This window comes from Erinaceus europaeus, chromosome X (genome assembly GCF_950295315.1).
Source record: "Erinaceus europaeus chromosome X, mEriEur2.1, whole genome shotgun sequence".
NCBI lineage: Eukaryota > Metazoa > Chordata > Mammalia > Eulipotyphla > Erinaceidae > Erinaceus > Erinaceus europaeus.
Genome location: NC_080185.1, coordinates 77,376,041 through 77,403,793, shown reverse-complemented (window position 1 = coordinate 77,403,793; position 27,753 = coordinate 77,376,041). Strand labels below are relative to the sequence as shown.

The following is a 27,753-nucleotide window of genomic DNA, read 5'->3' as shown; positions in this document are numbered from 1 at the left end:
CTATTATATATCTGTCTTGACACTGGTACAGAGTTCCTGGGAATAGAGGCACAAAAGAGATCTGAGAATTTCATAGAACAAAGTTCTCATGGACAAGGTAACTTCTTAGCAGAACATAGAGAAAACCAGAGAGCAATCACTAGAGCAGAAATAAATGTGGGTACCAGGCCCCCTTTCTTAAACAGGGAAAGGTGGTAGGTTTGTTTTTTCCCCAGAGGTTCTATTTTAATAGCCTAAGTCATTCTCTTTGTCTATGCCATTCATCAGGATATTCATATACATACATATACATACACACACACACACACACACACACACACACACACACACACACACACACAGCTAAAGCCACCCCAAGTCCATTTCTTCCTTATTGTAATTGGACACACATTGCCAAAGGACAAATGTTATGAAAATTAGTCTGACTTGAGCCCTCATAAGTGTGTAGGAAGATAAGGCGGGGCAAAGAGCAGGGAATATTGAAGGTAAGGTAAGGTAAGGTAAAGCCTTAAAACTTCAGCAGTGAAAGGAACTCTGACAGGAGATTAGAGCAAATCACCTATAATCAGCTCAGCTTTAGAGGCACTGGCTTTCTGTTTGGGCTTTTTGCCCTAATAGAACAGCACCATGGCTATGGCCTTCTTCTCCCGACTGAATTTTCAAGAGGGACTCCAGACCTTCTCTGTTATGCATTGGATCCCAACCTATGTAGTTCTAGGTAAGTGAACCCTAGGGACCAGAGAGCAAGTAGAAATAGAGCCCCCCCCCCCACAGTAGGTCAAGATTCCCCAGATGAAGATTCTGAAGGGATCATCTAGTTGGACCCCTCCCTCTGGGAAGGACTACCTACCTACCAAGAGAGATGGCTACTTTAAAGATTACTATATTTCCTTCCAACTAAGACACTAAGGCCATGAGTCAGGATGCAGCTTTTCTGGCTTCCAGAACTTTCTTGACAATTCATTTTTCTCAGGACTACCCCCTATGAACTAACTGGAAAAGCATCATACTCAGGGATAGTGGCAGAAGTGGTGGTATCTTGCAGAATTGAAATTATTAGTTAGGTGCCAACTGATTTTCCAGTCATGAGACTCTGATGAATTTTGGAAAATCTGAGGGCTGCTTGAGTGACTCATGAGAATTTTGAGAAAGGGTTAATTATTCAGCAGACTTGAGGCACAGCAATCATCAGTGCTAAGCAAATGAACTGAAGGCTTTTCCCAGCCAGAAACCAAGGCTTTATGGGTGGCAAATTGCAGCGATACACTTGGAAACTGGGTGGAAAATGTCATACTGAGGGTTGGGACAGGTAGGAGCCGGTTGGTTCTAATCCATGGGAGGTGTATGTTCTTAACCAGGGACCTATGTCCCTAGAGCTCAGGGGTGGTTAGAATCTTTGAATTTGAAAAATAAAATTACATCTTCTTCCCACTAACCTCACATTTAAATGATGAATTTAGGCAATAAACTACAGAATTTTTCAGTACCTTTGTAGTCGTCAGTAAGGGATATCACAGAGATCTGTACTTCATATACTAATTATTATGGGCATCTCAAATTTTCATAAAACTGTTCACAATTGTAGTCATGATAGGAACTGATGTTGAATCTGTGTATGTATTGCATAAATTAGGAATTACTTTGTCACAGTTTATATAAGATTTTGATGACTTTGTTTTTGCCACCAGGGTTATCAGTGGGATTGGTGGTGCCTGCACTAATCTACTACTCTTGGTGGACATTTTCCCCATTTTATTTTATTTTATTCTATTTTATTTTGATTGAAACAGAAATTCAGAGAGAAATGGGGGATAAAGAGGGAGAGAGACAGAAAAACACCCGCAGCATTGCTTCACCACTCATGCAGCTTCTCCCTTGCCAGTGGGGATAAGATCTTGAACCAGGGTCCTTGCACATGGTAATGTGTGCACTCTACCAGATGCGCCAATGCCTGGCCCTGGATCACTATTTTAATGTTTTAACATCAGTTTCCTTTGTAAGCCCTTGTGTTCTATTTTGTGCATTTAAAACTGTTACTCAAAGAATGGGCCCATAGGCTTCAAGAGACTGCCAAAGGGATCCATGCCCCCTAGATACCAGATGAAGACCTATTGAATCTTACTGAAATCAAAGTATGTCAAAGTCTGACTTGATTCTAGAGAAGGTAGTAATTTTGCTGTAAACATACTTTTTTTCTAGACTTTTCCATTTTGCTCTCCTTTGCATTTATATCAACTTGAATAAGAAATAATCCTCTCACAAGTTCCGGCCCTTAGCCAAGCAAACACACACACACACACACACACACACACACACACACAAGAATGTCCTAAGGGATTTTGCATCATGCTAGTAACCACCATTTAAAGAACAGACTGCAGAAAGAATTAACCAACATAAGGCAGAGAATGCAGGGAAAGGAATAGCTAGCTATGTGAGCTGATCTATGAGTTCTGGGGTCTGTCCTCAGAAAGCCTTTATATAGAATTTGAACACAAGTACCCAGGTTATTCTGGTATCTCTGGGAAGTTTTACTCAATAAAATGCTCTCATTTTCTCCCAGAAAATATTTTTTTTATTTTCCCATCTCAAAGTACATTCAATGTCTCAGGATTGGGAAAGGGTAAATAATATGCCCAATGCTAAATACATAAAGGTCTAAGAAAATGGTAACTAGCCTCATCACAGAGTGTCCTCTCCCCAGTCTAACCAGATTCCAGTCATTCAGGTAACAGAGTGATGATATGGGGGACAAATGATGGGACCTATGTGTCTTAACTGAAAGCACATAAGAATAAGTGTGAAAAACATTACTTATATTTTTAAATAGCTACAAGTTGTGGTAAAATACATACAGTACCTACCATTTTTATTAATTTATTTTATTTCCCTTTTTGTTGCCCTTGTTTGTTTTTTATTGTTGTAATTGTTATTGTTGTTGTTATTGATGTCACCATTGTTAAATAGGACAGAGAGAAATGGAGAGAGGAGGGGAAGACAGAGAGGGGGAGAGAAAGATAGACACCTGCAGACCCGCTTCACTATCTGTGAAGCGACTTCCCTGCTGGTGGGGAGCTGGGGGGTCTAACCGGGATCTTTACGCTGGTCCTTACACTTTGCACCACGTGTGCTTAACCCGCTGCTCTACTGCCAGACTCCCAATACCTACCATTTTAACCATTTTATAAAATTGTTATTTATAAAATGGAAACACTGACAAAACCATAGAATAAGAGGGATGCAACTCCACACAATTGCCACCGATAGAACTCCGTATCCCATCCCCTCCCCTGATAGCTTTCCTATTCTTTAACCCTCTGGGAATATGGGCCCAGGGTCATTATGGGGTGCAGCAGGTGGAAGGTCTGGCTTACGTAATTGCTTCCCCACTGAACATGGGCGTTGACAGGTTGATCCATACTCCCAGCCTGTCTCTCTTTTTCCCTAGTGGGGCAGCACTCTGAGGAAGCAGAGCTCCAGGGTACATTGCCCAGGGAGGTCCGGTTGGCATCATGGTAGCATCTGGAACCTGGTGGCTAAAAAAAGAGTTAACATATAAATCCAAACAAATTATTGACTAATCATGAACCTAAAGGCTGGAATATTACAGATGAAGATTTGGGGTCTCCCTTTTGAAGATACCTAGTAGGCCTATTTAGTTATATTCCAAAGGGCCCATGACTATACTAGTTTTTGCCTGAGCCTGACTTCTGGTATGCAGGTGGACCCAAGTTCTTGTCTGGGGATATGACTTCATGGCTGAAGAAAGGGCTAGAAAACTACATTAGGGAAGAGAGTAGTTCCAGATATGGGAAAAGCGTATAAATATTGTTGACTGTAGACCCCATCAATTTGATCCAGGGCCCATATTCAGCTTAGGAGCCTATGTGCCCTCTGCATCCCTGTAGGTCTGAGCTCGCATTCTGTGGTCATGAGTAGGAATGTTCCAAGCTGCCCCAATTTCAGGACCCATCTTCCTCAGGTAGTAGATAGAGTTTGTTATCCAGCCTCCCTTTGGAGGTTGGAACATTCTCTACCATTGTTGAACTACATTGAGGGCAAAGTCCTATGGGGAGCTGCCGGGCTAGCTTCGTGGGTGGGAGATGACCAGGGACTCAGCTGAGTGGTATGCAGTGGTATTCATATGGAACGCAGCACAATCTAAAACTATCTCTAATCACAATCCTGTCCTTATATATCCTGAGGTAGAACAGTCAGGTCCGAAGAGGATGTACGTAGGATAGGGGGTGGGGAGAAGGAAAAAGCGGGAGTACTAGTGAGGATTAAACCAATGCTCTGGAGGCAGGGTGGTGCTTAGTTAACAGTGTTATGTAAATAGACAGCAGTGTTAAGCCTGCAGGGTGGTGCTTAGTTAAGCAGGATTAGAGATAGAGGCTTTAAGCAGAGGGGAGCTGGCTTACAGCCCAACAGGGAACCACAAAGGGACCTATTGTGTTGTTCCTGATGGATATGACCAGTGACATTTTTAAGTGTACAACTCAGTGGCATTATACACTTTCAAAATGCTGACTATCAAACATCCAGATTCACATGTTTTTCATCTTCTGAAGCCAAAGCTCTTTTTTATTATTTTAAAATTTTATTTATGTATTTATTTATTTATTGGATAGAGTTAGCAAGGAATCATGAGGAAAGGGGAGGTGGGGGGAGAGAGAGAGACACCTGCAGCCCTGCTTCACCACTTACAAAGCTTTCCAGGGACTGGTGACTTGGAACTGCCTGCTTGTGCATTGTGACATGTGTGCTCAACCAGATGTGCCACCACCAGTCCCCGAAGCCAAATCTCTTTACCTATTAAATAACTCCCTACCCCTGCCCTACCACCACTCCCAGACTATAGCAGCCACCATTCTATTTTGAATAATCTCTGTGAATTTGACTATTTTGGGGCACTTCATATAAACTGAATTGTAGGTTTCTTGTCATTTTTAAACAGTTAATTGATAAGTGTCATTAATTGATAACGAAAGCACAAGGACCGGCATAAGGATCCCGGTTCGAGCCCTGGCTCCCCACCTGCAGGGGAGTCGCTTCACAGGCAGTGAAGCAGGTCTGCAGGTGTCTATCTTTCTCTCCCCCTCTCTGTCTTCCCCTCCTCTTTCCATTTCTCTCTGTCCTATCCAACAACGACAACATCAATAACTAAAACAATAAAACAACAAGGGCAACGAAAGGGAATAAATAAATAAATATAAAATTAAATTTAAAAAATTAATTGATAACGACACACACAGAGATCAGAACATCGCTCTAGCACATGAAATTCCTGGGATCAAACTTGCAGTCTCATGCTTGAAAGTCCACTAGTTTATCCACTGCACCACCTCCTGGCCTGCTATTTGTCTTTTTTTAAAATTGGTTCATTACATTTAACATAGCGTCATAAAGGTTCACCCAAGTCATATCATGGACATTTTTAAAGATAAATAATATCACATTTGTAATGGATAATATATACATACCATGTTTTCATACATTTATCCACTGATGGACACTTAGGTTTGTGCCTCTTGGCTATTGTAAATAGTGAGGCTATGAATATGTTCTAATATCTCTTTGAGACTCTATTTTTATTATATATATATATATGTATATTCTGAAATAGAATTTCTGTATCATAGTAAAATCTTTTTTTTTTTTTTTTTGTAAAATATTTTTTTAGGTTAAGGAACTAAAATACTGTTTCCCATAGGGGCAGCACCATTTCACATTTCCACCAACAGTTCATCAATTTGTTTTTACATCTTCATTCACACTCATTTGTTTTGTTTTTCTTTTTAATAGTAATAGTAGTCATACCTAACAGGTGTGGGATCATATGTCATTGTGAATTTACATTTTCTTAATAATTACTGGTACTGATAACATGAATTGGCCATTTGTTTTTAATTATTTTATATTTATTGTCATCAGATTTGTATTCCTCTATTAATTTAAGTATTATGCACCATCTTCCCATTCTTCCAGTGGCTATTCTAGACATTAAAACACAAATCTTGGATATTCTGTAATAGTGTGTGATAATCACAGATATTTTTAAGACAGTCAAGTCTGTTCCACAGTTTTAGAGTAAATACTCAATATAAGACCTTGGCTGAGGCTAGTGAAATAGCTTACTTGGATAGTGTGCTGCTTTGACATGTAGACAATCTATAGTTGAGCCCAGCCCCCAACCACTGATGAAATCTTTGGTGATGTGGTTTCTTTCACTCCTCTATCTCTCTCTCTCCCCCCCCAATCTATCTATATGAGTAAAAAATGTTGGTTGTTTTTCTGTGGGACTGAAACAGTGAGTTTAATAGACTTCTTTTTTTTAATTGCTTTATTGGGAAATTAATGTTTTGCATTTGACAGTAAATACAATAGTTTGTACATGCATAACACTTCCCAGTTTTCCATATAACAATACAACCCCCACTAGCTCCTCTGTCATCCTTCTTTTATATGTGTATATATATATATATATATATATATATACATATATATATATATATATATATATCCTTTAATACATACAGATTCCCTTTTGTTGACCTTGTTGTATTATTGTTGTAGTTATTATTGCTGTTACTGATGTTGTTGTTGTTGGATACAACAGAGACAAATGGAGAGAGGAAGGGAAGACAGAGAGGGAGAGAGAAAGACAGACACCTGCAGACCTGCTACACCGCCTGTGAAGCGACTCCTTTGCAGGGGGGGAAGCTGGGGGCTCGAACCGGGATCCTTACGCCGGTCCTTGTGCTTTGCACCACCTGCGCTTAACCCGCTGTGCTACTGCCCAACTCCGTTTCATCCTTCTTGAATCTGTATTCTCCCCACCCTCCCACCACAGAGTCTTTTACTTTGGTGCAATATGCCAATTTCAGTTCAGGTTCTACTTGTGTTTTCTTTTCTGAACTTGTTTTTCAACTTCTGCCTGAGAGTGAGATCATCCTATATACATCCTTCTGTTTCTGATTTCTTTCACTTAACATGAATTTTACAGGGCCAGTACCAAGCAGTTTTGGTGACAATGGCCCTGTAATAAAATTTGAGATCTAGGAGTGTGATGCTTCGAGTTCTGTACTTTCTTCTCAAGATTGTTTCTGCAATACTAGGTCTTTTCTGGTTCCAGATAAACATTTGTAGCATTTGTTCTATTATCCTAAAAAATGTGTTTGGGATCCTCATGGGGATAGCATTAAATTTGTATATGTCTCTGGGTAGTATATTCATTTTGGTGATGTTAATTCTTCCAACCCATGATCATGGGATATCTTTCCACTTCTTTGAGTCTTTTTCAATTTCCTTGAGTAGTAACTCATAATTTTCAGGATACAAGTCTTTCACTTCTTTGTTAGGTTTATTCCTAGATAGCTGGTTTTGTTGCTATAGTAAAAGGAATTGATTTCTGGATTTCAGCTTCTTCTAACTTAGTGTTTGCATAGAGGAATGCCACTCACTTTTGAATGTTAGTTTTGTGGCCTGACACCTCACTGTATTACCTGGTGATGTCCAAAAGATAATTGCTGGATTCCTTAGGTTTTCCTATGTATACTATCATGTCATCTGCAAATAGGGAGACTTTCACGTCTTCTCTTTCAATCTGTATCGCTTTAATTCCTTGCTCCTGCCTGATTGCTATGGCAAGAACTTCCAACACTATGTTGAATAGTAATGGTGATAGTGGGCAGCCCTGTCTAGTACCTGATCTGAGGGGAAATGCTCCAGTTTTTCACCATTGAGTATGATTTTGTCTGTAGGTTTGCAATATATAGACTCTACTATCTTGAAGAATTTTCCATCTATGACCATTTTTTAGTGTTTTGATCATAAAGGGATGTTGTATTTTGTCAAAGGCTTTCTCTGCATCTAATGATATGACCATGTCGTTTTGGGTCTTGCTTTTATTGATGTGGTGGATCACGTTGATTGATTTACATATATTAAACCAACCTTGCATGCCTGGGATAAACCACACTTTGTCATGATGAATAATCATTTTAATATACTGCTGTATTTGGTTGGCTAGAATTTTGTTCAATATTTTTGCATCTATGTTCATCAGAGATATTGGTCTGTAGTTTTGTTTTTTGGTTGTATCCCTGTCTGCTTTTGGTCTCAAACTGATGTTGGCTTCATAGAAGCTGCAAGGGAGGGGAGTATTCCAGTGTCTTCCATCTTCTGGAAGACTTAAAAGTAGAGGTATTAGTTCTTCTTTGAAGGTTTTGTAGAATTCAATTGTAAAACCATCTGGTCCAGTACTTTTATTTTGGGAAGATTTTTGATAACTGTTTCAATTTCATTAGCTGTGATGGGCCTGTTCATGTTATCTACTTCCTCTTTACTTAGTTTTGAAAGTTCATAGGTGTCTAGAAAATTGTCCATTTCTTCCAGGTTCTTTAGCTTGGTGGAATGTAGTTTTTCATAGAAGCCTCGCATGATATGTTGAATTTCTGTGGTGTCTGTTGTGATATCTCCTCTTTCATTCATGCTTCAATTTATTTGGGTCTTCTCTCTTTCTTTTTTTTTTTTCTGAATCTGGCTAGAGGCTCATTGATTTTGTTCACTCTTTCGAAGAACCAACATTTAATTTCGTTGATCTTTTGTATGGTTTTCTTATTTTCAATGTTATTTATTATTTATTTCTGCCCTAACTTTAGTGATTTCTGTCCTTCTGGTTCCTTTAGGGTTCCTTTGTTCTTCTTCTTCTAGGTATTTAATATGTGCAATCAGGCTGTTTATTTGTGCTTTCTCTTGTTTCATAATGTGTGTTTGTATGGCTATGAACTTCCCTCTCAGTACTGCCTTAGTTGTGTCCCAAATATTTTGATAGCTTGTGTCTTCATTTTCCTTGAACTCTCAAACCACTTTGATTTCTTCCTTTGTTTCCTCTTTGACTCAGTAGTTTTTAAGGAGTGTACTGTTGAGCTTCCACATTTTGGGACTATTACTAATCTTTTGTTGATTTTTAAGTGTTCGTTTAATTCCACTGTGGTCTGAGAAGATGCTTGGGATGATTTCAGTGAATTTGCTTATGCTATTTTGTGGCCTAATATATGGTCTATCCTTGAGAATGACCCATGTGGATTTGAGTAAAATGTGTATTCCAGTTTCTTGGGATGAATGACTCTGAAAATGTCCAATAGTTCTAGTTTATCTATCTCCTCATTTAGCTCCCTCATTTCTTTATTGATTTTGTGCCTTGATGATCTGTGAAGTTGAGAGAGTGGGCTGCTTAAGTCCCCTACTATTACTGTGTTGCTGTTAATATATTGCTGTATCTCATTCAGTAGATGTTTGATGTATTTAGATGGCTTCTCATTGGGTGCATAGATATTAATAATTGTTAAGTCCTCTTGATTGACTGATCCTCTGAGCATTAAGTAGTGTCCATCCCTATCTTTTTTTAATTTTATCTATTTTAAAGTCTATTGTGTCAGATATCAGAATAGCTGTTTCTGCCCTTTTTTGTGGGCCATTGGCCTGTATGATAGCTTTCCATCCTTTCACTTTGAGTCTGTGTTTGTCTTGTTGAGGTAGGTGGGTTTCCTGTAGACAGCATATTGTTGCATTGTGTTTTCTGATCCATCTTTCTACTCTGTGTCTTTTAATAGGTGAATTCAGGACATTGACATTTATTGACATCAAAGATTGATGATATTTTAACGCCATTCTTGTAGATTTTTAGAGTGTTCTGATATATGGCCTATTTATGTTGGTCTGACTGTTTTTTCTCATTGAGTACTCGATAGATATCTTGCCATTCTCTTCTGGCCTGTAGTGTTTGTGTGGAGAATTCTGCTGTTGAGATGTTGGTCATATAGGCCCCCTGCATTGTTTGACGTTGTGTCTATTTACATAATCATTGTTTTGCATGAGAACCGCCCTGCCTGCAGGGTATTGGTTTAATCCCCACTAGTTAGATGGAAGCTTGCTACTTTCTCGCTCTTTTCTTCTCTCCACCCCCTTTCCTACCCATTTCCTTTTCCAACCAGCAGGAAGGCAATCGCCCAGCTCTCTCTTGCTCACTCAAGGGATGAAACGTAGCAAAGACACTGGGGAGACTGAAATGTGCTCAGATCTCAAATCTCGTTTATTGGCAGGTGGACATGAGTTTAAATAGAAAACCAAACAAAGAACATATTTCAAACATGTCAGAAATTACAGGTTTCTTAAAGGTCAGCTTGCCCCTATGGTAGGGGGCTGGTATGACAGGAATTGATGAGATACAAGACAGTTATTCTCCATGACACAAGCAACTTAATTATCCAAAGGTATTTGAGAGAAGCATAGGGGTTAAACCAGTAGGGTGAGACAGAGAGAAGATGGATATCAAAAGGCCATATAGTTTGGACTTTCTCTTGTCTGGGGTCTGCGGTGTATGATGGAGTATGTGATAAGGTGTGTTCTCCTCTGTGATCAGAAGGTGAGGTGAACTTTGAGTAAATAAATCTTAAGGTAGGCAGCCATGTGGCCTGTGGTTAATGGAGAGGAGTAGTGAGGTTTCTGTGGGCTTGAGAGTCAAGAAGGAAAGAGCTAAATCTGAGAGACGGTGTCTCCCCTTTGCTCACGTCAGTTGAGAGAGACTAACAAGAGGGTAACTTCTCAGACCTCCTTCCAGGGATGGGGGGAGTTCTCCCTAAGCTCTATCAAGCTTACACATAGCCCCACATTCCCCTGCAGCCAAGTGTTCCTGGTTCCTCTCCTGCGTTGCTGAGTAAGCAGCAGCCCAGATTGGCTCTGGTCGAGTTCTTTCCCCCGTAATGCATCCTGACACTAATCTTATGGGTTTTCCTCTGTAGGTGACTCTTTGTTTTTCACTTGCAGCCTTCAGGATCCTTTCTTTATCCTTATTCCTTTCCATTCTAAATATGGGTTGGTGTCTTTAAGTCTGGGTTAGTTCTGTTTGGGACCCTCTGGGCTTCTTGAACCTTTATGTGTTTTATGTTGTCTATACTAGAGAAGTTTTCAGCTATTATGTCCTGAAGAATGCTTTCTCTCTCTCTCTCTCTTTCTTGCTCTGGTAAGCCAATAATGCGTATATTGTTTCTTTTGAAGTCATCCCATAGGTCTCTATTGCTGTTTTCACTATCTCTTAATCTCTTTTTGAGATCTCTTACTTCTTTTTTAGTGGTCTTTGATTCGTCCTTGATCTCTCTTCAGCCTCATTGATTCTATTCTCTCTGCCCTCTACTGTTTTCTGGTTCATCTATTTTGTTACCCTGTTCTGATACTGTTTTAGCTTGTTCAGCTAGTTGTGTTCTTAGCTCAGCTATTTCAGCTTTCAGTTCTCTAATAACCTTGAGATAATTAGTGTCTTCTTCCAGAGTCTCATTTGTTGTTTCTGCATTTCTGATGACAATTTTTTTGAAACTCTTTAATCACTCCTGTGATTATTTCCTTAACTAGTGTTTGGATGTTGACCTCATTATTTCGTGCTTCAACCTTTGGAGGACTTTTAGCTGGACTCTTGTCCTGGTTCATTTCTCTAATATTTCTTCTTATTGGTTTAACCATTTTATATATTATGTTATGAGGTCCCTCTCTCAGTACTTTTCAAATTACTGATCACTCTTGCCTGGATTGGCTTGTGTCTAATTACAGTAATTAAAGGGTTCACAGTTGTGGAAGTCAACAGTTGTTTCAATATTATTTTAATCCCTGATTTGGAGCTCAGTGGGTTAAAAGCCTCTTTTGTTCTTTTTTCTTCCCTGTAGATTATGGGAGCCTGAGGGCTTTTAGACTATAAGTAGGCTTCTTAGCTTAATCACTGACTCCTAACCAAGAGATAAAGTAGGGTGTGGCAGAGATATTCCAGTAGTTATGCAAAGAGACTTTCACAGCCCCACTGCTAGGCCACCACGGAGGTATAGATCTTCTGAGTTTCATGATTAGTTCTCTGTCCCCTGGTGTCAGCACAGGGCATCCCTGCCTCTGCTCCAGATTCTGAGGGCTGTAGCTATGGAGACTCACATTTGCACTTGGTGAGTCTCAAGGGAGTCCTCTTCTCCCTTCAGCTGTCCCCTTGTTGGTGAAACAGACTTGAGGTGGGGTCTCAACTGGTAAACTGCCAGACTGTTACCAGCCACTTAATCTCTCATGCTCCTCTCTGTTCACGAGCCATGTGTTTGCTCTCACTGGTTATTTGGTGGGTTCCTAATGTCATTCTAGTCCCGTCTTGTTTCAGTCCCAGGTGGTCTCCTTTGTTATTCCTCAAGTTTAATAGACTTCTAACTGGTAACTAAGATAAACCAATTATTCATTTCAACAGTATACATATTTTATATGTCAGTGCTGACAGATATGCAAGTCACTATAGTATATGAAAGTTGTAGTAAGTAAAAGAAAGAGCCACAACAAAGAGATGTTATAATGTCAGAGAAAGAAAGTTGAGGGGGTTAGGGAAGGCAGGAAAAGGATCCAGTGTGGCATGGTGAAGGGTTTGGATTCTAGAGTTCGTCAATTTTAGGTAACAACTAACTGTGACTTTGGACAAGTACCCTTCTAAGTCTCAATCTCTGTATCCACTGGACTTGAACCACAGTGCATGCTCCACACAGAAAATTGTCCTTCCTCCTCTTTGTCACCCTCTTTAATTCATTCTTTCTGCCCTGCTTAGAATCTCTCAGTACTTCTTTTCACTAGAAGTAGAAATAATGAGGAAGACGATAGGAAAATGCAGAATAGAGTAGGGGAAAAAGGGAAAGGGACAAAATTCTTTACTTGATCAGAGCACTTCTCAGCTCTGGTTTATGGTGGTGTGGTGGATTGGACCTGGGATTTCAGAGTCTCGGGCATGAGAGTGTCTTTGCATAACCATTATGCTATCTACCCTCGCACAGGGACAAGAATTTTGAAGATTTCTTGGAAAAGTAAAAACAACCAAAACTTACTAAGATTGCATAGATAACCTATGGCTAGTAATTTAGTTAAATTTTCATTTTGGAAAGTTAGGAAAAAGAAAAACTTCCAAAATGAAAATATGCAGGTGCCCAAATTTGTTTCAACAGCAAATCATGCCAAATATTTAAAGATGACATATCACAGATTCTACACAACATCTTCCATAAGACAGAAGAAATATTTGCCAACACATGAATGAGGTCAGACCCTTATACCAAAAACAGTACAAGTAATACCACAGATTAATATTCCTCATGAATATAAATGCTAAGAAATACTGGTAAATCAAACCCAGAACTGTATTTCAAAGAATAATATACTATTACCCAGTGAGATCTATCCCAGTCATGTAAATGTAAGCACTGTTAATTAATAACTATAAATAACCATATTGACCATCTGTTGTCATTTGGTATTAAAAAAATTAAAATGTGCAATTTTCAAAACTTAAAATAGAATCCTAGAAGTGGTAAGAGAAAAGCAAAATAATCACCTTTAGGGGAGATCCCATAAGACTATCAGCTGATTGGGCTGGTGAAAATAGCTCACTTGGATAGTGTGCTGCTTTACCATATATATAACCCAGGTTTGAGCCTAGTCCCTACTATAGTGAAGGAAGCTTAGCTTAGCTTATTTAGTCTCTCTCTCTCTCTCTCTCTCTTTCTCTCTTTCCCTCTCTCTCCCTCCCTCCCTTTCTTCCTCTCTACCTTTCTATTTCTCCCACTCTCTCCCCCTCCCTCCTCTGCCTTTCTGCCCTTCTATCTTAATAATAATTATAGTAATAACAATAATAATAATAATAATAAAAAGATTTGGGAAAGAGTTCCAACTAGGACTACTCTTATCCAGCTATATTATCACTCAAATTTGAAGGAGTAGTAAAGATTTCTTCAAACAAACAGCAGTTTGAAGAAGCAGACTTCAATATCACAAACCAACCTTACAAGAAATACTAAATGTGTTCAAAGAAGATCAGAATAGATAGTTTCACTCATACAGGGTATATAAAGAACAAAGTAAGGGAATAAGCAAAGTAAAATGAAAACAAGCCTTTGATTTTAAACTAAAGGACTGATATAAACAATGGGGGTTACAGGAAGAATGGTTTGCAAGGATGAAAGGGGTCCAATAGACTTTGGTGGCAGGATATTGGTACTTTAGTGGTGGGTGTGGTATGCTAATATACTTGGAAGAGATGTGCAAGTGTACTTCTAAAACAGGTATACTTTTAAATCAACGTTACTGCAAAAACAAATGAAACAGGGTGCTGGGTGATCATTCATTCAGTTGAGCACACATAGACCCAGGTTCAAGCCCACGGTCCCGACCTGAATGGAGGTAAAGTTCAGGAGTGATAAAGCAGTGATTCAGGTGTTGATCTTCTCTCACCTTCTTTATCCCCCACTCCCCTCTAACTTTCTCTGTGTCCTATCGAATAAAAGAAAAAAAGGAGAAATTTAAAGGAAAAAATGACTGCTAGGAGCAGTGGATTTATATTTCAAGCATTGAGTTCCTGTGAAAACCTTGGTGGCAAATAAAAAAATGAAACAAGTGAATTTTTTAATGGGTCATGGAAATAGCTCAGCTGGTAGAGCATAGGACTTGCATGCTTGCAACTTCTGTTTCATTCCCAGTGCTGTATATAAAAGTGTGATACTCTGACTTCTCTTTTGTTATTACTGTCTATCAGATATGAAATAAATTAAATAGACCTTTAAAATAAGTAAGTATAAAGAACAACATAATGGACCCCTTTGGGGGCCTCCATAGGACCTTGCCCTCAAGGTGGATCAACAATGGTAGAGAATGTTCCATCCTCCAAAGGGAGGTTGGATAACATACTGTATCACCTGAGGAAGATGGGTCCTGAAATTGGGGCAGCTTGGAACATTCCTACTCATGACCACAGAATGCGAGCTCAGACCTCCGGGGATGCAGAGGGCACATAGGCTCCTAAGCTGAATATGGGCCCCAGATCAAATTGGTGGGGTCTACAGTCAACAATATTTACACACTTTTCCCATATTTGGGAGCTACTCTCTTCACTGATCCAGCTTTCTGGTCCTTTTTCCAGCCATGACATCATCTTCCCAGGTAATAACTTGGGTCTACTTGCTCAGATGTCAGGCTCAGGCCAAAACTAGTATAGTCATGGGCCCTTTGGAATATACCTAAAATAGACCTACTAGCTATCTTCAAAATGGACACCCCCCCCCAAATCTTCATTTGCAATATTCCAGCCTTTAGGTTCATGATTAGTCAACAATTTGTTTGGCTTTATATGTTAACTCTTTTTTCAGCCACGAGCTTCCAGATGTTACCATGATGCCAACTGGACTTCCCTGGGAAGATGACCCCACCAATGTGTCCTGGAGCCCTGCTGCCCCAGAGCTCTGCCCCACTAGGGAAAGAGAGAGACAGGCTGGGGTATGGATCAACCTGCTAACGCCCATGTTCAGTGGGGAAGCAATTACAGAAGCCAGACCTTCCACCTTCTGCACCCTATAATGTCCGTGGGCCCATATTCCCAGAGGGTTAAAGAATAGGAAAGCTGTCAGGGGAGGGGATGGGATACGGAGTACTGGTGGTGGGAATTGTGTGGAATTGTACCCCTCTTATCCTGTGGTCTTGTCAATGTTTCCATTCTTTTAAATATTTTATTTAATTTATTATTCAATAGAGACAGAGATAAATTGAGTGGGGAGAGGGAGATAGAAAGGGAGAGAGGCAGCAGCGCCTGCAGCCCTCCTTCACCACTTGAGAAGCTTTCCCCCTGCATGTAGGGACCGAGGTCCTTTCGTGCTGTAATGTGTGCGCTTAACCAGATGTGCCACTGCCTAGCCCCAGTGTTTCCATTTTATAAATAAAATTTTAAAAGGAAGGAAAGAAGAAAGAACAAAAGGAAGGAAGGAAGGAAGGAAGGAAGGAAGGAAGGAAGGAAGGAAGGAAGGAAGGAAGGGAAAGAAAAAATTAAATAAAATAAATAAGTATATAGAAAATAAAAAAAGAATAAAACATGAAAAATAATCTCCCAGCAGGATATTTGTAGATCTAGACATGCTGATTTTAAAACTTTTATAGAAAAATGATATTAGTTAAAAATAATTAAGATAGAACAAAGTTACAGAATCACACTACTGATGCTAACACTTAGTATAAAACTACTGTAATTAAGACAATGATGTATTGGTGAAAGGATAGACATATTGATTAGTAAAAGAGAATAGAATTTAGGGATAATCACATAAATATGATGAATTGATTTTTGACAGAAATGCAAACGCAATTTGATGGAGGAGATGAATCTTGACCAAAACCTTGCATCTTACTAAAAAGTAAAATGAAGGGAGCTGGGCAGTGGTGCAGCAGGTTAAGCGCAGGGACCAGCATAAGGATCCCGATTAGAGCCCCTGGCTCCCCGCCTGCAGGGGTTTCCTTTCACAAACAGTGAAGCAGGTCTGCAGGAGTCTATCTTTCTCTCGCCCTCTCTGTCTTCCCCTCCTCTCTCCATTTCTCTCTGTCCTATCCAACAACAATGACAGCAATAATAACAACAATAGTAACAACAACAATGATGATAAACAACAAGGGCAACAAAATGGAAAAAATAAATAAAGTTAAAAAATAAAAATGAACAAGGACCGGCATAAGGATCCCGGTTCGAACCCCGGCTCCCCACCCGCAGGGGAGTCGCTTCACAGGCGGTGAAGCAGGTCTGCAGGTGTCTGTCTTTCTCTCCTCCTCTCTGTCTTCCCCTCCTCTCTACATTTCTCTGTCCTATCCAACAACGACAACAACAATAATAACTACAACAATAAAACAACAAGGGCAACAAAAAGGGAATAAATAAATAAAATAAATATTTAAAAAATAAATAAATAAAAATGAATCAGAGATCAAAATGTAAACCACAAAATTCTAATACATTTTGTAAAAAGCAAAATCTTCATGATCTGAGATTAGGTAAAGAGCTCTTGGATTTGACATAAAAAATAATAATAGTCTGTGAAAGAAAATATTTAGTGATAAGTCAAATATCAAAATTAAAAACTTTTGCTTTAAAAAAGCCTGTGAATAAAATGAAAAGATAAACATAGACTGGGAAAAGATGTTTGCAAATCCCATATATAATAAAGAACTTGAATCCAGAATGTATAAAGAATTCTTCAAAATTCTATAGTCAAAAAAGACAGTTACCCATTTTTTAAATTGACCAAATATCTGAAAATACACTTCACCAAAGGATATATTCAGAAAACAGTTACACACATGAAAATCTTCTAAGCATCATTATTTGGGAAATGCTATTTTTAATTATGATGAGATTCCACACAATGAATCTATTAGAATTGCTTAACCATCCTCAAATTGGAAGGGAACCTTATGTGAACTTCCTCCATAATTCAAGACTCCTCACTTGAATATGGATATAATGTTGGAACTGATTCCTGTTTGGAGGCCATGAAATCTAAGGGAGGTTTTACTATACATACATACAAAAGGTTGTTGTTCATTATTTCTTCATTTGCTATCCTTGCTTTCTGTCACTGAACTCTTTGTATAATGAAATATAATTCTTCAGTATTTGACCTTTGTTTAGCTTAATTTCCAGTTGTCACTGTTAGTGACACCAGTGGCATTCTAAACAGACTGAGTTGGCAAACTTACCTTCAAAGGACACAGTGATCTATTGAGTTGTCATACCTGCAGTTCAAGTAGAGTGCACAAAGGTGTTGTTTATTAATAATAAAGTTATTGGTTATACTATCTTTAAGACTCATGGATACTGAAAAATATTAGATATTAGGCACACAAATAATCCATCTACTCTTTCTTAACTTGGCTTTGGTTCTCCAACATGGGATTGTGTTGCTCTATTTTTCCCTATCCTTTCATGTGTCTGTTTTGCCCTGTTGTGTTTCTGATTCTGTTATAATACAGATCGTCCTCTAGGGTTTGTGATGAGAAATCTAATGAAAGCATGATTGTTCTTTCCTTCGTACGTGACTTTCTCCCTTTCCCTAGTAACCTGCAATGTTTTTCCTTTGCTCCTGATTTTGAACAGTTTTACAATGATGTTTTGGTGTATGTCATTTTGGATTCAAGAATTTAGGTGTGTATGCACCAAGAAGGTTTTTGTGAATTTTGAACATTGCTCAGGTATGGAAACTTTTCTGCTAAAATTTCTTTGAATATGTTCTCTACTCCTGTCTCCTTCTTTTTTCCTCAGAGATCCCAATGAGTCTGCTATTGTCTTTCTGATGGAATATGACAATTTTTAGAGAAGCGCTTCATTTTCTCTAAACCTTTCCTATCCAAGAGTTTTAAATTCACAGTGTGTGGTGGTTGTGCCTTCTAGCATTGATCACCTCTCCTCTACCTGATTAAGTCTACTTTCAAGGCCTCTCACCTCAACTTGAATTGCATTCAAAGTGTCCTTTAGGTCCTGCAGATCTGTTTGGGGTTTTATTTTATTTTTCTGTCTTTTGTAATTTTGGGGTAAAATGATCACTGAGTTTTTGAATCTTTTTTGTGACCCTAAACAGAATACCTAACTTTTCTGTGACTTGGTTTCCTTATCTGTAAGATGTCATGCTGAAATTTTTGAAGCTATGGTGAGAGAATGCTCATATAGCACTTAGTTTAGTGCTTGGCACATTTTAAGTATTAAGTATTAACTGCTGTTCTAAAGCCTTATTTGAAGGGCCTTACTGTTTTAAAGTGTAGTGTCTTTTAATTAATTATTATTTTTCTTTTTTAAATTTTTATTTATAAAAAGGAAACACTCTTTTTATTTTTATTTATGAAAAAGGCAACACTGACAAACCCATAGGATAAGAGGGGTACAACTCCACACAATTCCCACCACCAAAGCTCTGTATCCCATCCCCTCCCCTGATAGCTGTTACTCCTTAGCCATGTCTCCAGAAGTCCCCCATCTACTTTTTATAATTATCAACCCATTTAAATAACAGAATTGCTCACTAAACATGAATTGTTTAAGTTTACCTATTAATGAAAACAGAAAGCAGTAAGTTTACAGATATTTGACAAACGTCTAATGCTTGCCAGCACTGTTCTACATACTAGGGATATACACTGTTTATTTGAAGAAAAATATGAGAAATAATAGACTACCTTTAACAAATAATGGTTCTTATTTAACTTTGAGTTTTCTTCTGAGGATTACCTGTCAAATTTCCCTTCATCTTTTTGAGGGTTAGGGGTAGACATTTACCTGTGGTAGGTTCTCATAGAATTCCTCTCACTACTATTTCCTGTGTAATCAGCATGCATACAGTAAGTGCTTCCAGCAGTTCTTGTAAGGGGCATGTAAGCTATCATTAAGGTTGTTTTATTCTACAACATGGAGTTCTAAGAGTATTTTTGATTAGTGATTTAACAGGTTTTTTATACAGTAAAATGATTACAGATATTTTCATACCCAACATGACTTTTTAAAGAAATATCTATTCTATCTTTTTCCTGTTACTTCTTACACATGTTCAAATGTAAGAGAAAAACCTGCAGGTAAACAACTCTTGTGCTTCTTACCTCTTTCTTAACCTTCTATATACTGTGATGTGGGATAAGGAAGTCAAAGAAGTAATATCATTAGTAGAGTCTTTTGTGTGTGTGTGTGGTTTACTATATATGATTTATTCTTTTTCTTTTTCTATTTATAAAAAGGAAGCATTGACAAAACCATAGAATAAGAGGGGTACAACTCCACACAATTGCCACCACCAGATCTCCGTATCCCATCCCCTACCCTGATAGCTTTCCTATTCTTTAACCCTCTGGGAGTATGAACCCAATGCCATTGTGGGATGCAGAAGGTGGAAGGTCTGGATTCTGTAATTGTTTCCCCACTGAACATGGGCATTGACAGGTCAATCCATACTCCCAGCCTGCTTTTCTCTTTCCCTAGAAGGGTGGGGCTCTGGGAAAGTGGAGCTCCAAGACACACTGGTAGGGTTGTCCAAGGAAGTCTGGTCGGCATCATGCTAGCATCTGGAACCTGGTGGCTGAAAAGAGAGTTAACATACAAAGCCAAACAAATTGTTGAACAATCATGAACCTAAAGGCTGGAATAGTGCAGATGAAGAGTTGGGGGGGGGGGTCCTCCATTTTGTAGATAACTAGTAGGCAACAAAATGTGTACTTAGCCTCCACCTTCTCACAAATGCAGATTTTAAGTGGAATTTTAAGCCCCTCTATCATAAAATACATCACATTTGTCTTTCACAGCCTAATGTAACTCTACCAACAGAGATAATTTCCCCATCTGAAACTTAGAGACATTTTGAGTGGGACAAATTGAACGCAGTCTAACGTGGTATCCTATGAGCATCTAACAGCCTGTACACACTGCAGGAAACTCCTCTCCACTGGAATATGAAGAGTTAGAAATTGCACAAAAGCAGGAGGCTCAAGCATTTGGAAAAGATTCCCTGAGGTCTTAGAATGGGGATACCAGTCACTGGCTCAGGGGGTGATATATTGACCTGTTATCCTAGCTGAATGACTTGTCTGAAAATTATGTGCTTCTGTTATATCCTTAATCAAGCTCTCTACTGTCAAGACCCTTATCCAGGGTCTCACAAGCCAATCTGAAGCACAGAAGAATTAGGCAAGGGATGAAGGAGAAGAGAAGAGTCTCAAACAAATCTTGATGTGCTCCTTTATTTATAGAGCAGAGGTCAATTATACAAGGTCTGTTAACACTTGAAGGGAACTGAATGGCATGAACTCTTTGTGTCCCTTCAGGATTGACATCTACTATCCTTATAACCTATGGTCTGGTGTGTACTAAATTTTGGATCTTATCTGTACTTGTCTTAGCCTGGCACGCCTATGATTGGAACACCTACCAAGAAGGTATGCAAAAAGGTCAGAGTGGTAGACTCTGCTGTGCCAAAGATAAAACCACAGAAGAAAAGAGAGAGTGGGAGAGGCCAATGGAGAAAAGGGGAGGGGAGAAAGAAAGGGGGAAAAGGAAGGATATAATGGAATAGCAGAGGAAGGGAGAAGGGGATAAAGGAGAACAGAGGGCAGGGAGAGAGCAAAGCTCAGACTCAGATGTAGGCTACTTTCCTGTCACTTCTCTGGCTAGCTCCAGAAGAGCATGGGCAGCATGTATCTTCTTAGGATTTGGATTTAGGGCTAGTACCTATAGCTCTGTGCCCTAGACTCATGGATGTATGAGAAGGAGGTCCCATCAAATGGCCTGAGGATTGTAGAAAGAGCTCTCTACCTCTGGGAGTGGTAGGACTAACAACAGCCCACCTGCTTTTCCATTCCTTTCTGTACCCACAGGTGGTAGGCGTTCAGCTTGGGTAAGAAACTGGACCCTATGGAAGTATTTCCAAAAGTACTTCCCTGTAAAGGTAACCACCCTTCTTCTGGCTACCTGTGTCCTCTGTTGTTCAAACTCTCCCTCTCCTCTAAGCTCCATGTTTTCAAAGCCTTTCATGAACCACCATGAAGGTAAAGGCCTGGAGGCATAATGCAGAATAAGAGCCCGAAATGCATGGACTAGTGGGGAGATAGATGAGCAGTGGCCTTTCCTCACAGTAGCTAACTGGTCAGCTCCTCTGAGGATCATAACCCTTGGCAATTATTTTTTTAAATATTTATTTATTTATTTATTCCCTTTTGTTGCCCTTGCTTTATTGTTGTAGTTATTACTGTTGTTGTTACTGATGTTGTTGTTGTTGGATAAGACAGAGAGAAATGGAGAGAGATGGAGAAGACAGAGAGGGGGAGAGAAAGAAAGACACCTGCAAACCTGCTTCACCACCTGTGAAGCGACTCCCCGGCAGGTGGGGAGCCAGGGGCTCAAACTCGGATCCTTATGCCAGTCCTTGCACTTTGCGCCATGTGTGCTTAATCTGCTGCACTACCACTGACTCCCACTCTTTGGCAATTCTATCAAAATGATGAATGTGGGACTGGGGAACCCTCAGGGGTTACAATCTATCTTCTGAGGTCTTCCTTATTCTATTCCTTATTATCCACTGTTCTGACTCACTCTCCTAACAGCTGGTGAAGACTCATGACCTCTCTCCCAAACACAACTACCTCATTGCCAACCACCCCCATGGTATTTTCTCTTTTGGTGCCTTCATTAACTTTGCCACTGAGGCTACTGGCTTTGATCGGATTTTCCCAAACATCACTCCTTATCTAGGGACCATAAGATGGTTCTTCTGGTTCCCAATTTTGCGAGATTATATGATGTCAGTGGGTGAGTATAAACCATTCCATTCTTTGACCTACCTAAAGGCTCTGACCCCAGTAAGCTCTGACAATTATCACTCCCTGCTGTAAGAGGATTTTAGTGGAAAATGAATCCAGAACACACTGGGCTAGTAGATAGGAATAGATTGCCAAACATCAAATTTGTCCAAGGTATGGAAGGTATGATTTATTTAAGCATCAGGTTCAGTTATGGACATTCATAAGATTTTAAATAATCCCTTCAGTGGTGTAATCAGAAATTTGGACTTCAAGATCATAGTCAAAGTGGAAATCAGAAGGCAAAATTCAAATATCCCAAGTGTAGGGAAAAACAGAAATGAATGAGGCAGATTAACTTTGCCAGTTTCTTTCTGACAGTTGGTTTCTGACAGTTCCATCTGCCTAAAGATGTCAGTTGGCTTTGTTTTTTTACGATTATTTATATAGCAGCTCTCATCCCAGGGCATCATAAAAAACATTTTTAAGCCTCTAATACTAATCTGTACCCTTCATTTATTGGGAACCCCTTAAAACTTGCACATGATATTGAGAGAAAGTAATAGGCATTCATCAAAATCCAAGGCAACTTCTCCATGCTAGGCTTCAAGCCAGAGTACTATGACAATTTTCCTTCTACCTGAATGAATATCCTTTTCTGAAAACTAGAGAACAAAGTCAAACATGAAAAGGTACTATATATTTATCTAGCTGAACCAAATAGAGCCACTAAAGTGCCAACAAATGTTTCTGCTCTACTCTGAGGTTGGTATGAATTTGTAACCAAAGTCTCTAAGTGACTGAGGTCTATAGGCTCTTTCTACCATCCCAGGGGAAATAGAAGGTTAGCAGAAGGCATAGATGGGAAGCAAAGGTGAGGAAAGACTCTGTAGCCATTGTTGAACAAAAGGGTGCCATCCTCATTTCAGATTTAATCTACACTTCAGTTTAACTTGGGCAGGCACATTGGTGTGTGCCTGCCCTCCAGAAACTCCAACTAATGGCTCTCCTTTGACAGGATAGGGAGAAAGCAGATTGGTGAATGCTAGTTCTGATCACCTCTGGGGAAGAGCACTCTGGAGAGTTTCCAATGCCATCAGTCTAGGAAAAGTAGAAGACAACTATGGTTCGTGGGTACTGAGAACAAGAATAGATCGAAATGCTATTGAGCCAAAAAAAAGTAGGCAGAACCTATAGACCCAGGCTCAAGTAGAAATATAGAAGCACAAATCTCCAAGGCAAAGCAGGTAACCATAAGTACCAACTTCAGACTAAGGCTAACTCAGGATAACTAAGGATGTGAAGATTAAGCACAGAAGAGTAGAATTAACAGTCAGAAAACAGAAGAATCCTCTCCCGCAGGAAGAGCCCCCTCACCCCCCCCAGGAGCCATTTTCACTATGCCACTTGACTTTTTGGTTTTATAGGTGTGTGCCCAGTGAGTGAGACAACCTTGAAGTATTTGCTGAGTCAGAAACACACAAGCAACGCTGTGGTTGTTGTGGTAGGTGGAGGTGCTGAAGCCCTCTTGTGCCATCCAGGAGCCTCTACCGTTTTCCTTAAACATCGTAAAGGTTTTGTGAAGTTAGCTCTGCAGACAGGGTAAGTCCCTGTGGTTTTTGGTGCCATATCGTTAAGAATGCCATCCATAATATTTACCTACCTTGGAAATCTGTTAGAGGTTTTCACTTTGATCTGATTGCTTCTCTCTACTTCCTCACACTGTACCTTATAGGTATTTGGCCTTCAGACACATTTTTGTGGGGGTTTTTTCCTCTTATTTGAAGTTGAAGGAAGAACAGAAGACTTTTATCTTCTGCTCATTAGCAAGATAGGCTATGGGCCTGGAAAGTAAGACTTCACTCTAAATTTACTCATCAAACAAGAGGCCTAGAGAACCTACCAATGGCAAAAAAGGAATTGGGCTTGATGCTATGAGGAATGCAATGATGAATAAGATATCACTCCTCCAAAAGAACATATAATATGGCTTGAAGTGTATAAAGCACTGAATACCTGTTATGTTTCAGGCATGGCAATAGGCACTGAAGGCATAAAAATAAATGAGAACTGGCCACTCCCTTTAAGGAAGGGCGAAGACAGACATATACATACAAATTACAGTATATTTCCAAATATTTACCATCTTAACTACCATTCCTTTTTTTTCTTTTTTCTTTATTGGGAGGATTAATGGTTTACAGTCAACAGTTAAATACAGTAGTTTGTACATGTGTACCATTTTTCAGTTTTCCACATAACAATTTAAGCGCCCCCCCCCCCCAGCCATTCCTTATTTTAAACTGGCGTCATACCTCCTTGGTATTATTACAATAATCCCCTTACTGTGTGCCTTGCTTTAATCTTTGCAATCCCACCCACCAAAGAGTCTATTCTCAAATACAGTCAGGATGGTAATATTAAACATGTCAGATTATGTCATGGGCCCAATGGCTGCCTTTTCACTTTCAGAAAATGCTGAACTCTTTAGAAGAATTTCAGAGCTACACTGACCTCCTCACTGAACCCTAAACAGACTACATGCCTTAGGACCCTCTGCCTGGAACACTGTTCTTCCATATAACTTCCATATAACTCCTTTACCTCTTCCAGGTCTTTGCTTAAATGTAACTTCTCAGTACTGTCTATCCTGACCATACTGCCCCTTTTGTTCCCATTGCACTTATCAACTTCCTGTATGTAATCAACTTACATTTATACACATATGCATTTGTTTGTTATTATTTACTATTTATTGTCTGTGTTCCTTTAATAAAAAACATAAGCTCCACAAGGATAGAGATTTAAGAAACCCATTATGCTTATTGGTGCATCCCTGGGATTTAAAGTCATGCTGACAAACTAGAGAGAACTCAATATTTGTTGAATAAATAGTATTCTGTAGTGGATATTTTTATTAAGCTTCAATTAATAATATGCAAGCTTAAATAATTAAGAGAAAATATATTAATATGTGCAACTTACTTTAAAATGCATTTAAAATGCAGAGATAATGAGTAAATAGATGGAAAGGCATGGAAATGGAAAGTACTAACTTATGATGTGAGTTTTATATAATATAGAAGCTTCATAGATAAGTGGCATCTGAATTATGAATTGAAATATTAGGAGCTGCCAAGGAAGGAGCACTCAGGCAGTCACTGAAAACCTATGATGATAAGCCAGGAACTATACTAGACCCTAAGAAGCCAAAGATGAGTAAGACACAGCTCCCACCTTTTATTAACTTGCTGCCTATGGGGAGTCAGATAAGTAAGGAATTGACTAATATAGGTTTGGGACAGTGCTAGCAGAGGAGAGAGGTAAACACTGTGGTTACTAAATCTACAGTGTATGGGGAGAAATAACAGGTGATTAAAGACTACTTTTTCACAGGGATGAAATTAGAGCTTTGAAGAGGAAATAGAATTAACCACCTAAAGGCAAAGAAAATCATTTCCAGTAGAGGGAGCAGAACGCACAAAGATATATTGACAAAGGAGACCGTGGCATGCTTAGTATGGCTAGTCAGATTCTAGGAAGGGGTGGAGAAAGGGGAACCTAACTAGGTGAGTGGGGCTTGAAAACAAAAGCCACCACACTAAGCAGTAGGCTTAGTGTGGTGCTCTGCAAGAGTTTTAAAGTGAGGAGTGATGTGTCAGGCTATTTAGGAACATCACTCTAGAGCTTGGGTATGATGAAAGCAGTTAGACTGCCTGAGACTAGTTTCTTCCAATCATAAGACAAGTTGCAAAAGCTCACCCAAGGGGTCATTTGGAAGGCTAGGAGTATAGCTGGAAGTATATACAAGGCTAAAGAGGATAGAGTCCTTGGGTTCTTCTCCTACTGGGGAGATTGGTAAAGTTTCCCACACTGGAAAGAGTTTTGCTGAGGAATTTCTTGGGAGAGAACTCATACTTCTGCTCCTCTCTTTTGCAGAGCACATCTTGTCCCTACATATTCCTTTGGTGAGAATGAGACTTACAACCAAGAGACTTTCCCTGAGGGCACGTGGAAAAGGTTTTTCCAAAAGAAATTCCAAGAAATATTTAAAAAACACCTGAGACTATATTTATGTACCTTCCATGGCCGTGGCCTCACTCGAGAATCCTGGGGCTTCCTGCCTTTCAATCATCCCATTACCACTGTTGGTAAGCATCTAGTATCCCTGGATCACTGTAGTCCTCGATGCCTTCCACACCCAGGGTTATCTATCTAACTTTAGGGGACCCAGCACACAGCTGGTATAGGCAGTATGAATTCCAGCAGGTGTGGCTGACAACAGGGTGGGGAGGATAACCAGATAAGAGTTGTAGCCACTCTTGGGTGGGAGAGAGTGCAACAGCTACTGTAAGAACATCATTATTCACATATATTTGTTCTACCCTCTCCTGATCTTGCAATAATTCTTGTGATTAAATGTGAGGTAGGTGTTTGATGATTCTAGACCCATATTGATCTGGAGCAGAGGACAAGAAGGGAAGGAAACCCACATACTGATATTTACGACCTGGTATCCTATGGGAAGTGAACTGGTAGCACTCTAATACTTATCTCTTTTCCTTCCCCATAGTTGGAGAGCCCCTGCCAATCCCCATGATCCAGAATCCAGACAAGGAGACAGTGGATAAGTACCATACACTCTACATCAATGCCTTGTGCAAGCTGTTTGATGAGTACAAAATTCAGTATGGCCTCCCTCAGACCCAGAAGCTGACAATTATATAGCAGGAGCTGGATTTCCACCATTAGTAAACAACCAAAACCATGAGGTATCCAACTAGGGTTGCAGGGAGAAAAGACTTTAAGAATACAAGGAGGAAAAGCCAGTGCAATCAGAAAGTTCTTAATGAACTAGGTTTGGTGAAAGGAACCAGAAGAATAGGGAAGATTGAGTAACAATCCAATTTGACAGTCTTGTGAGTTCACAGAACTTTTTTCCCCTGTGACTCCAGCCAGAGAACACTGCCACCTTCCTCCTGAGTCCCAGTGACACCATCACTACTTAGGTTTAGACTTGGAAGTGCTGCTGAAAATAGAGGTGGCTTATTTCCTTATTGTTTGGAACCACCACGAATAAGAATCCAACCTATGGTTCTGCAGTTGTCACAGAGTTACCTAAAATAGACTTCCTAACTTTTCCCAAAATAGGGAACCCAAATTTCATCTGCTCTATTCTTACCTTAATAATCAGGAACATAAGTTCCTGATTATTAAACAGTTTGTTCTGCTTTATATCTTAATGCTTTTCAGCCACCAAGCTGCAGTTGCTACCATGATGCCAACCTGACTTCCCTGGGCAGACGACCTCACCAAATGTGTCCTGCAACCCCACCTCTCCAAAGCCCTGCCTCACTATGGGAAGATAGAAACAGGCTGGGAGTATGAATTGACCTGCCAGTACCCATGTCCAGTAGAGAAGCAATTACAGAAGCCAAACCTTCAATATTCTGCACCCCATAACAATCCTGGTCCTCACTCCCAAAGGGATAAAGAATAGGAAAGCTTCCAATGGAGGGAATGGGATGCAGAACTCTGGTGGTGGGAATTGTGTACCCCTCTTATCCAATTAACTTGTCATTCATAATTAAATCAATTAAAAACTTT

At 39.6% G+C, this 27,753-nt stretch overlaps 2 protein-coding genes across 5 annotated transcripts in view; one reads left to right on the top strand and one right to left on the bottom strand.

Annotated features, from left to right (window-relative positions):
• Positions 1-27,753, bottom strand: part of P2RY4 (pyrimidinergic receptor P2Y4) — a 575,290-nt gene that overhangs the window by 351,241 nt on the left and 196,296 nt on the right. The gene's annotated exons all lie outside the window — the stretch shown is intronic.
• On the top strand, positions 374-27,753 carry DGAT2L6 (diacylglycerol O-acyltransferase 2 like 6). Of its 3 annotated transcripts, none has more exons than XM_016191553.2 (8): positions 378-718; positions 20,677-20,787; positions 21,226-21,296; positions 21,952-22,156; positions 23,574-23,748; positions 26,086-26,297; positions 26,720-26,918; positions 27,400-27,753. In XM_016191553.2, the coding sequence occupies exons 1-7, from the start codon at positions 628-630 to the stop codon at positions 26,872-26,874; spliced, it is 1,020 nt and encodes a 339-aa protein (XP_016047039.1). In that variant the 5' UTR covers positions 378-627; the 3' UTR covers positions 26,875-26,918; positions 27,400-27,753. The 3 variants fall into 3 exon arrangements, with proteins under 3 accessions (XP_007530819.1, XP_016047039.1, XP_060038833.1); XM_060182850.1 differs by lacking the exon at positions 378-718 and adding an exon at positions 16,897-18,066; XM_007530757.3 differs by having other exon boundaries at positions 374-718; positions 26,720-27,753.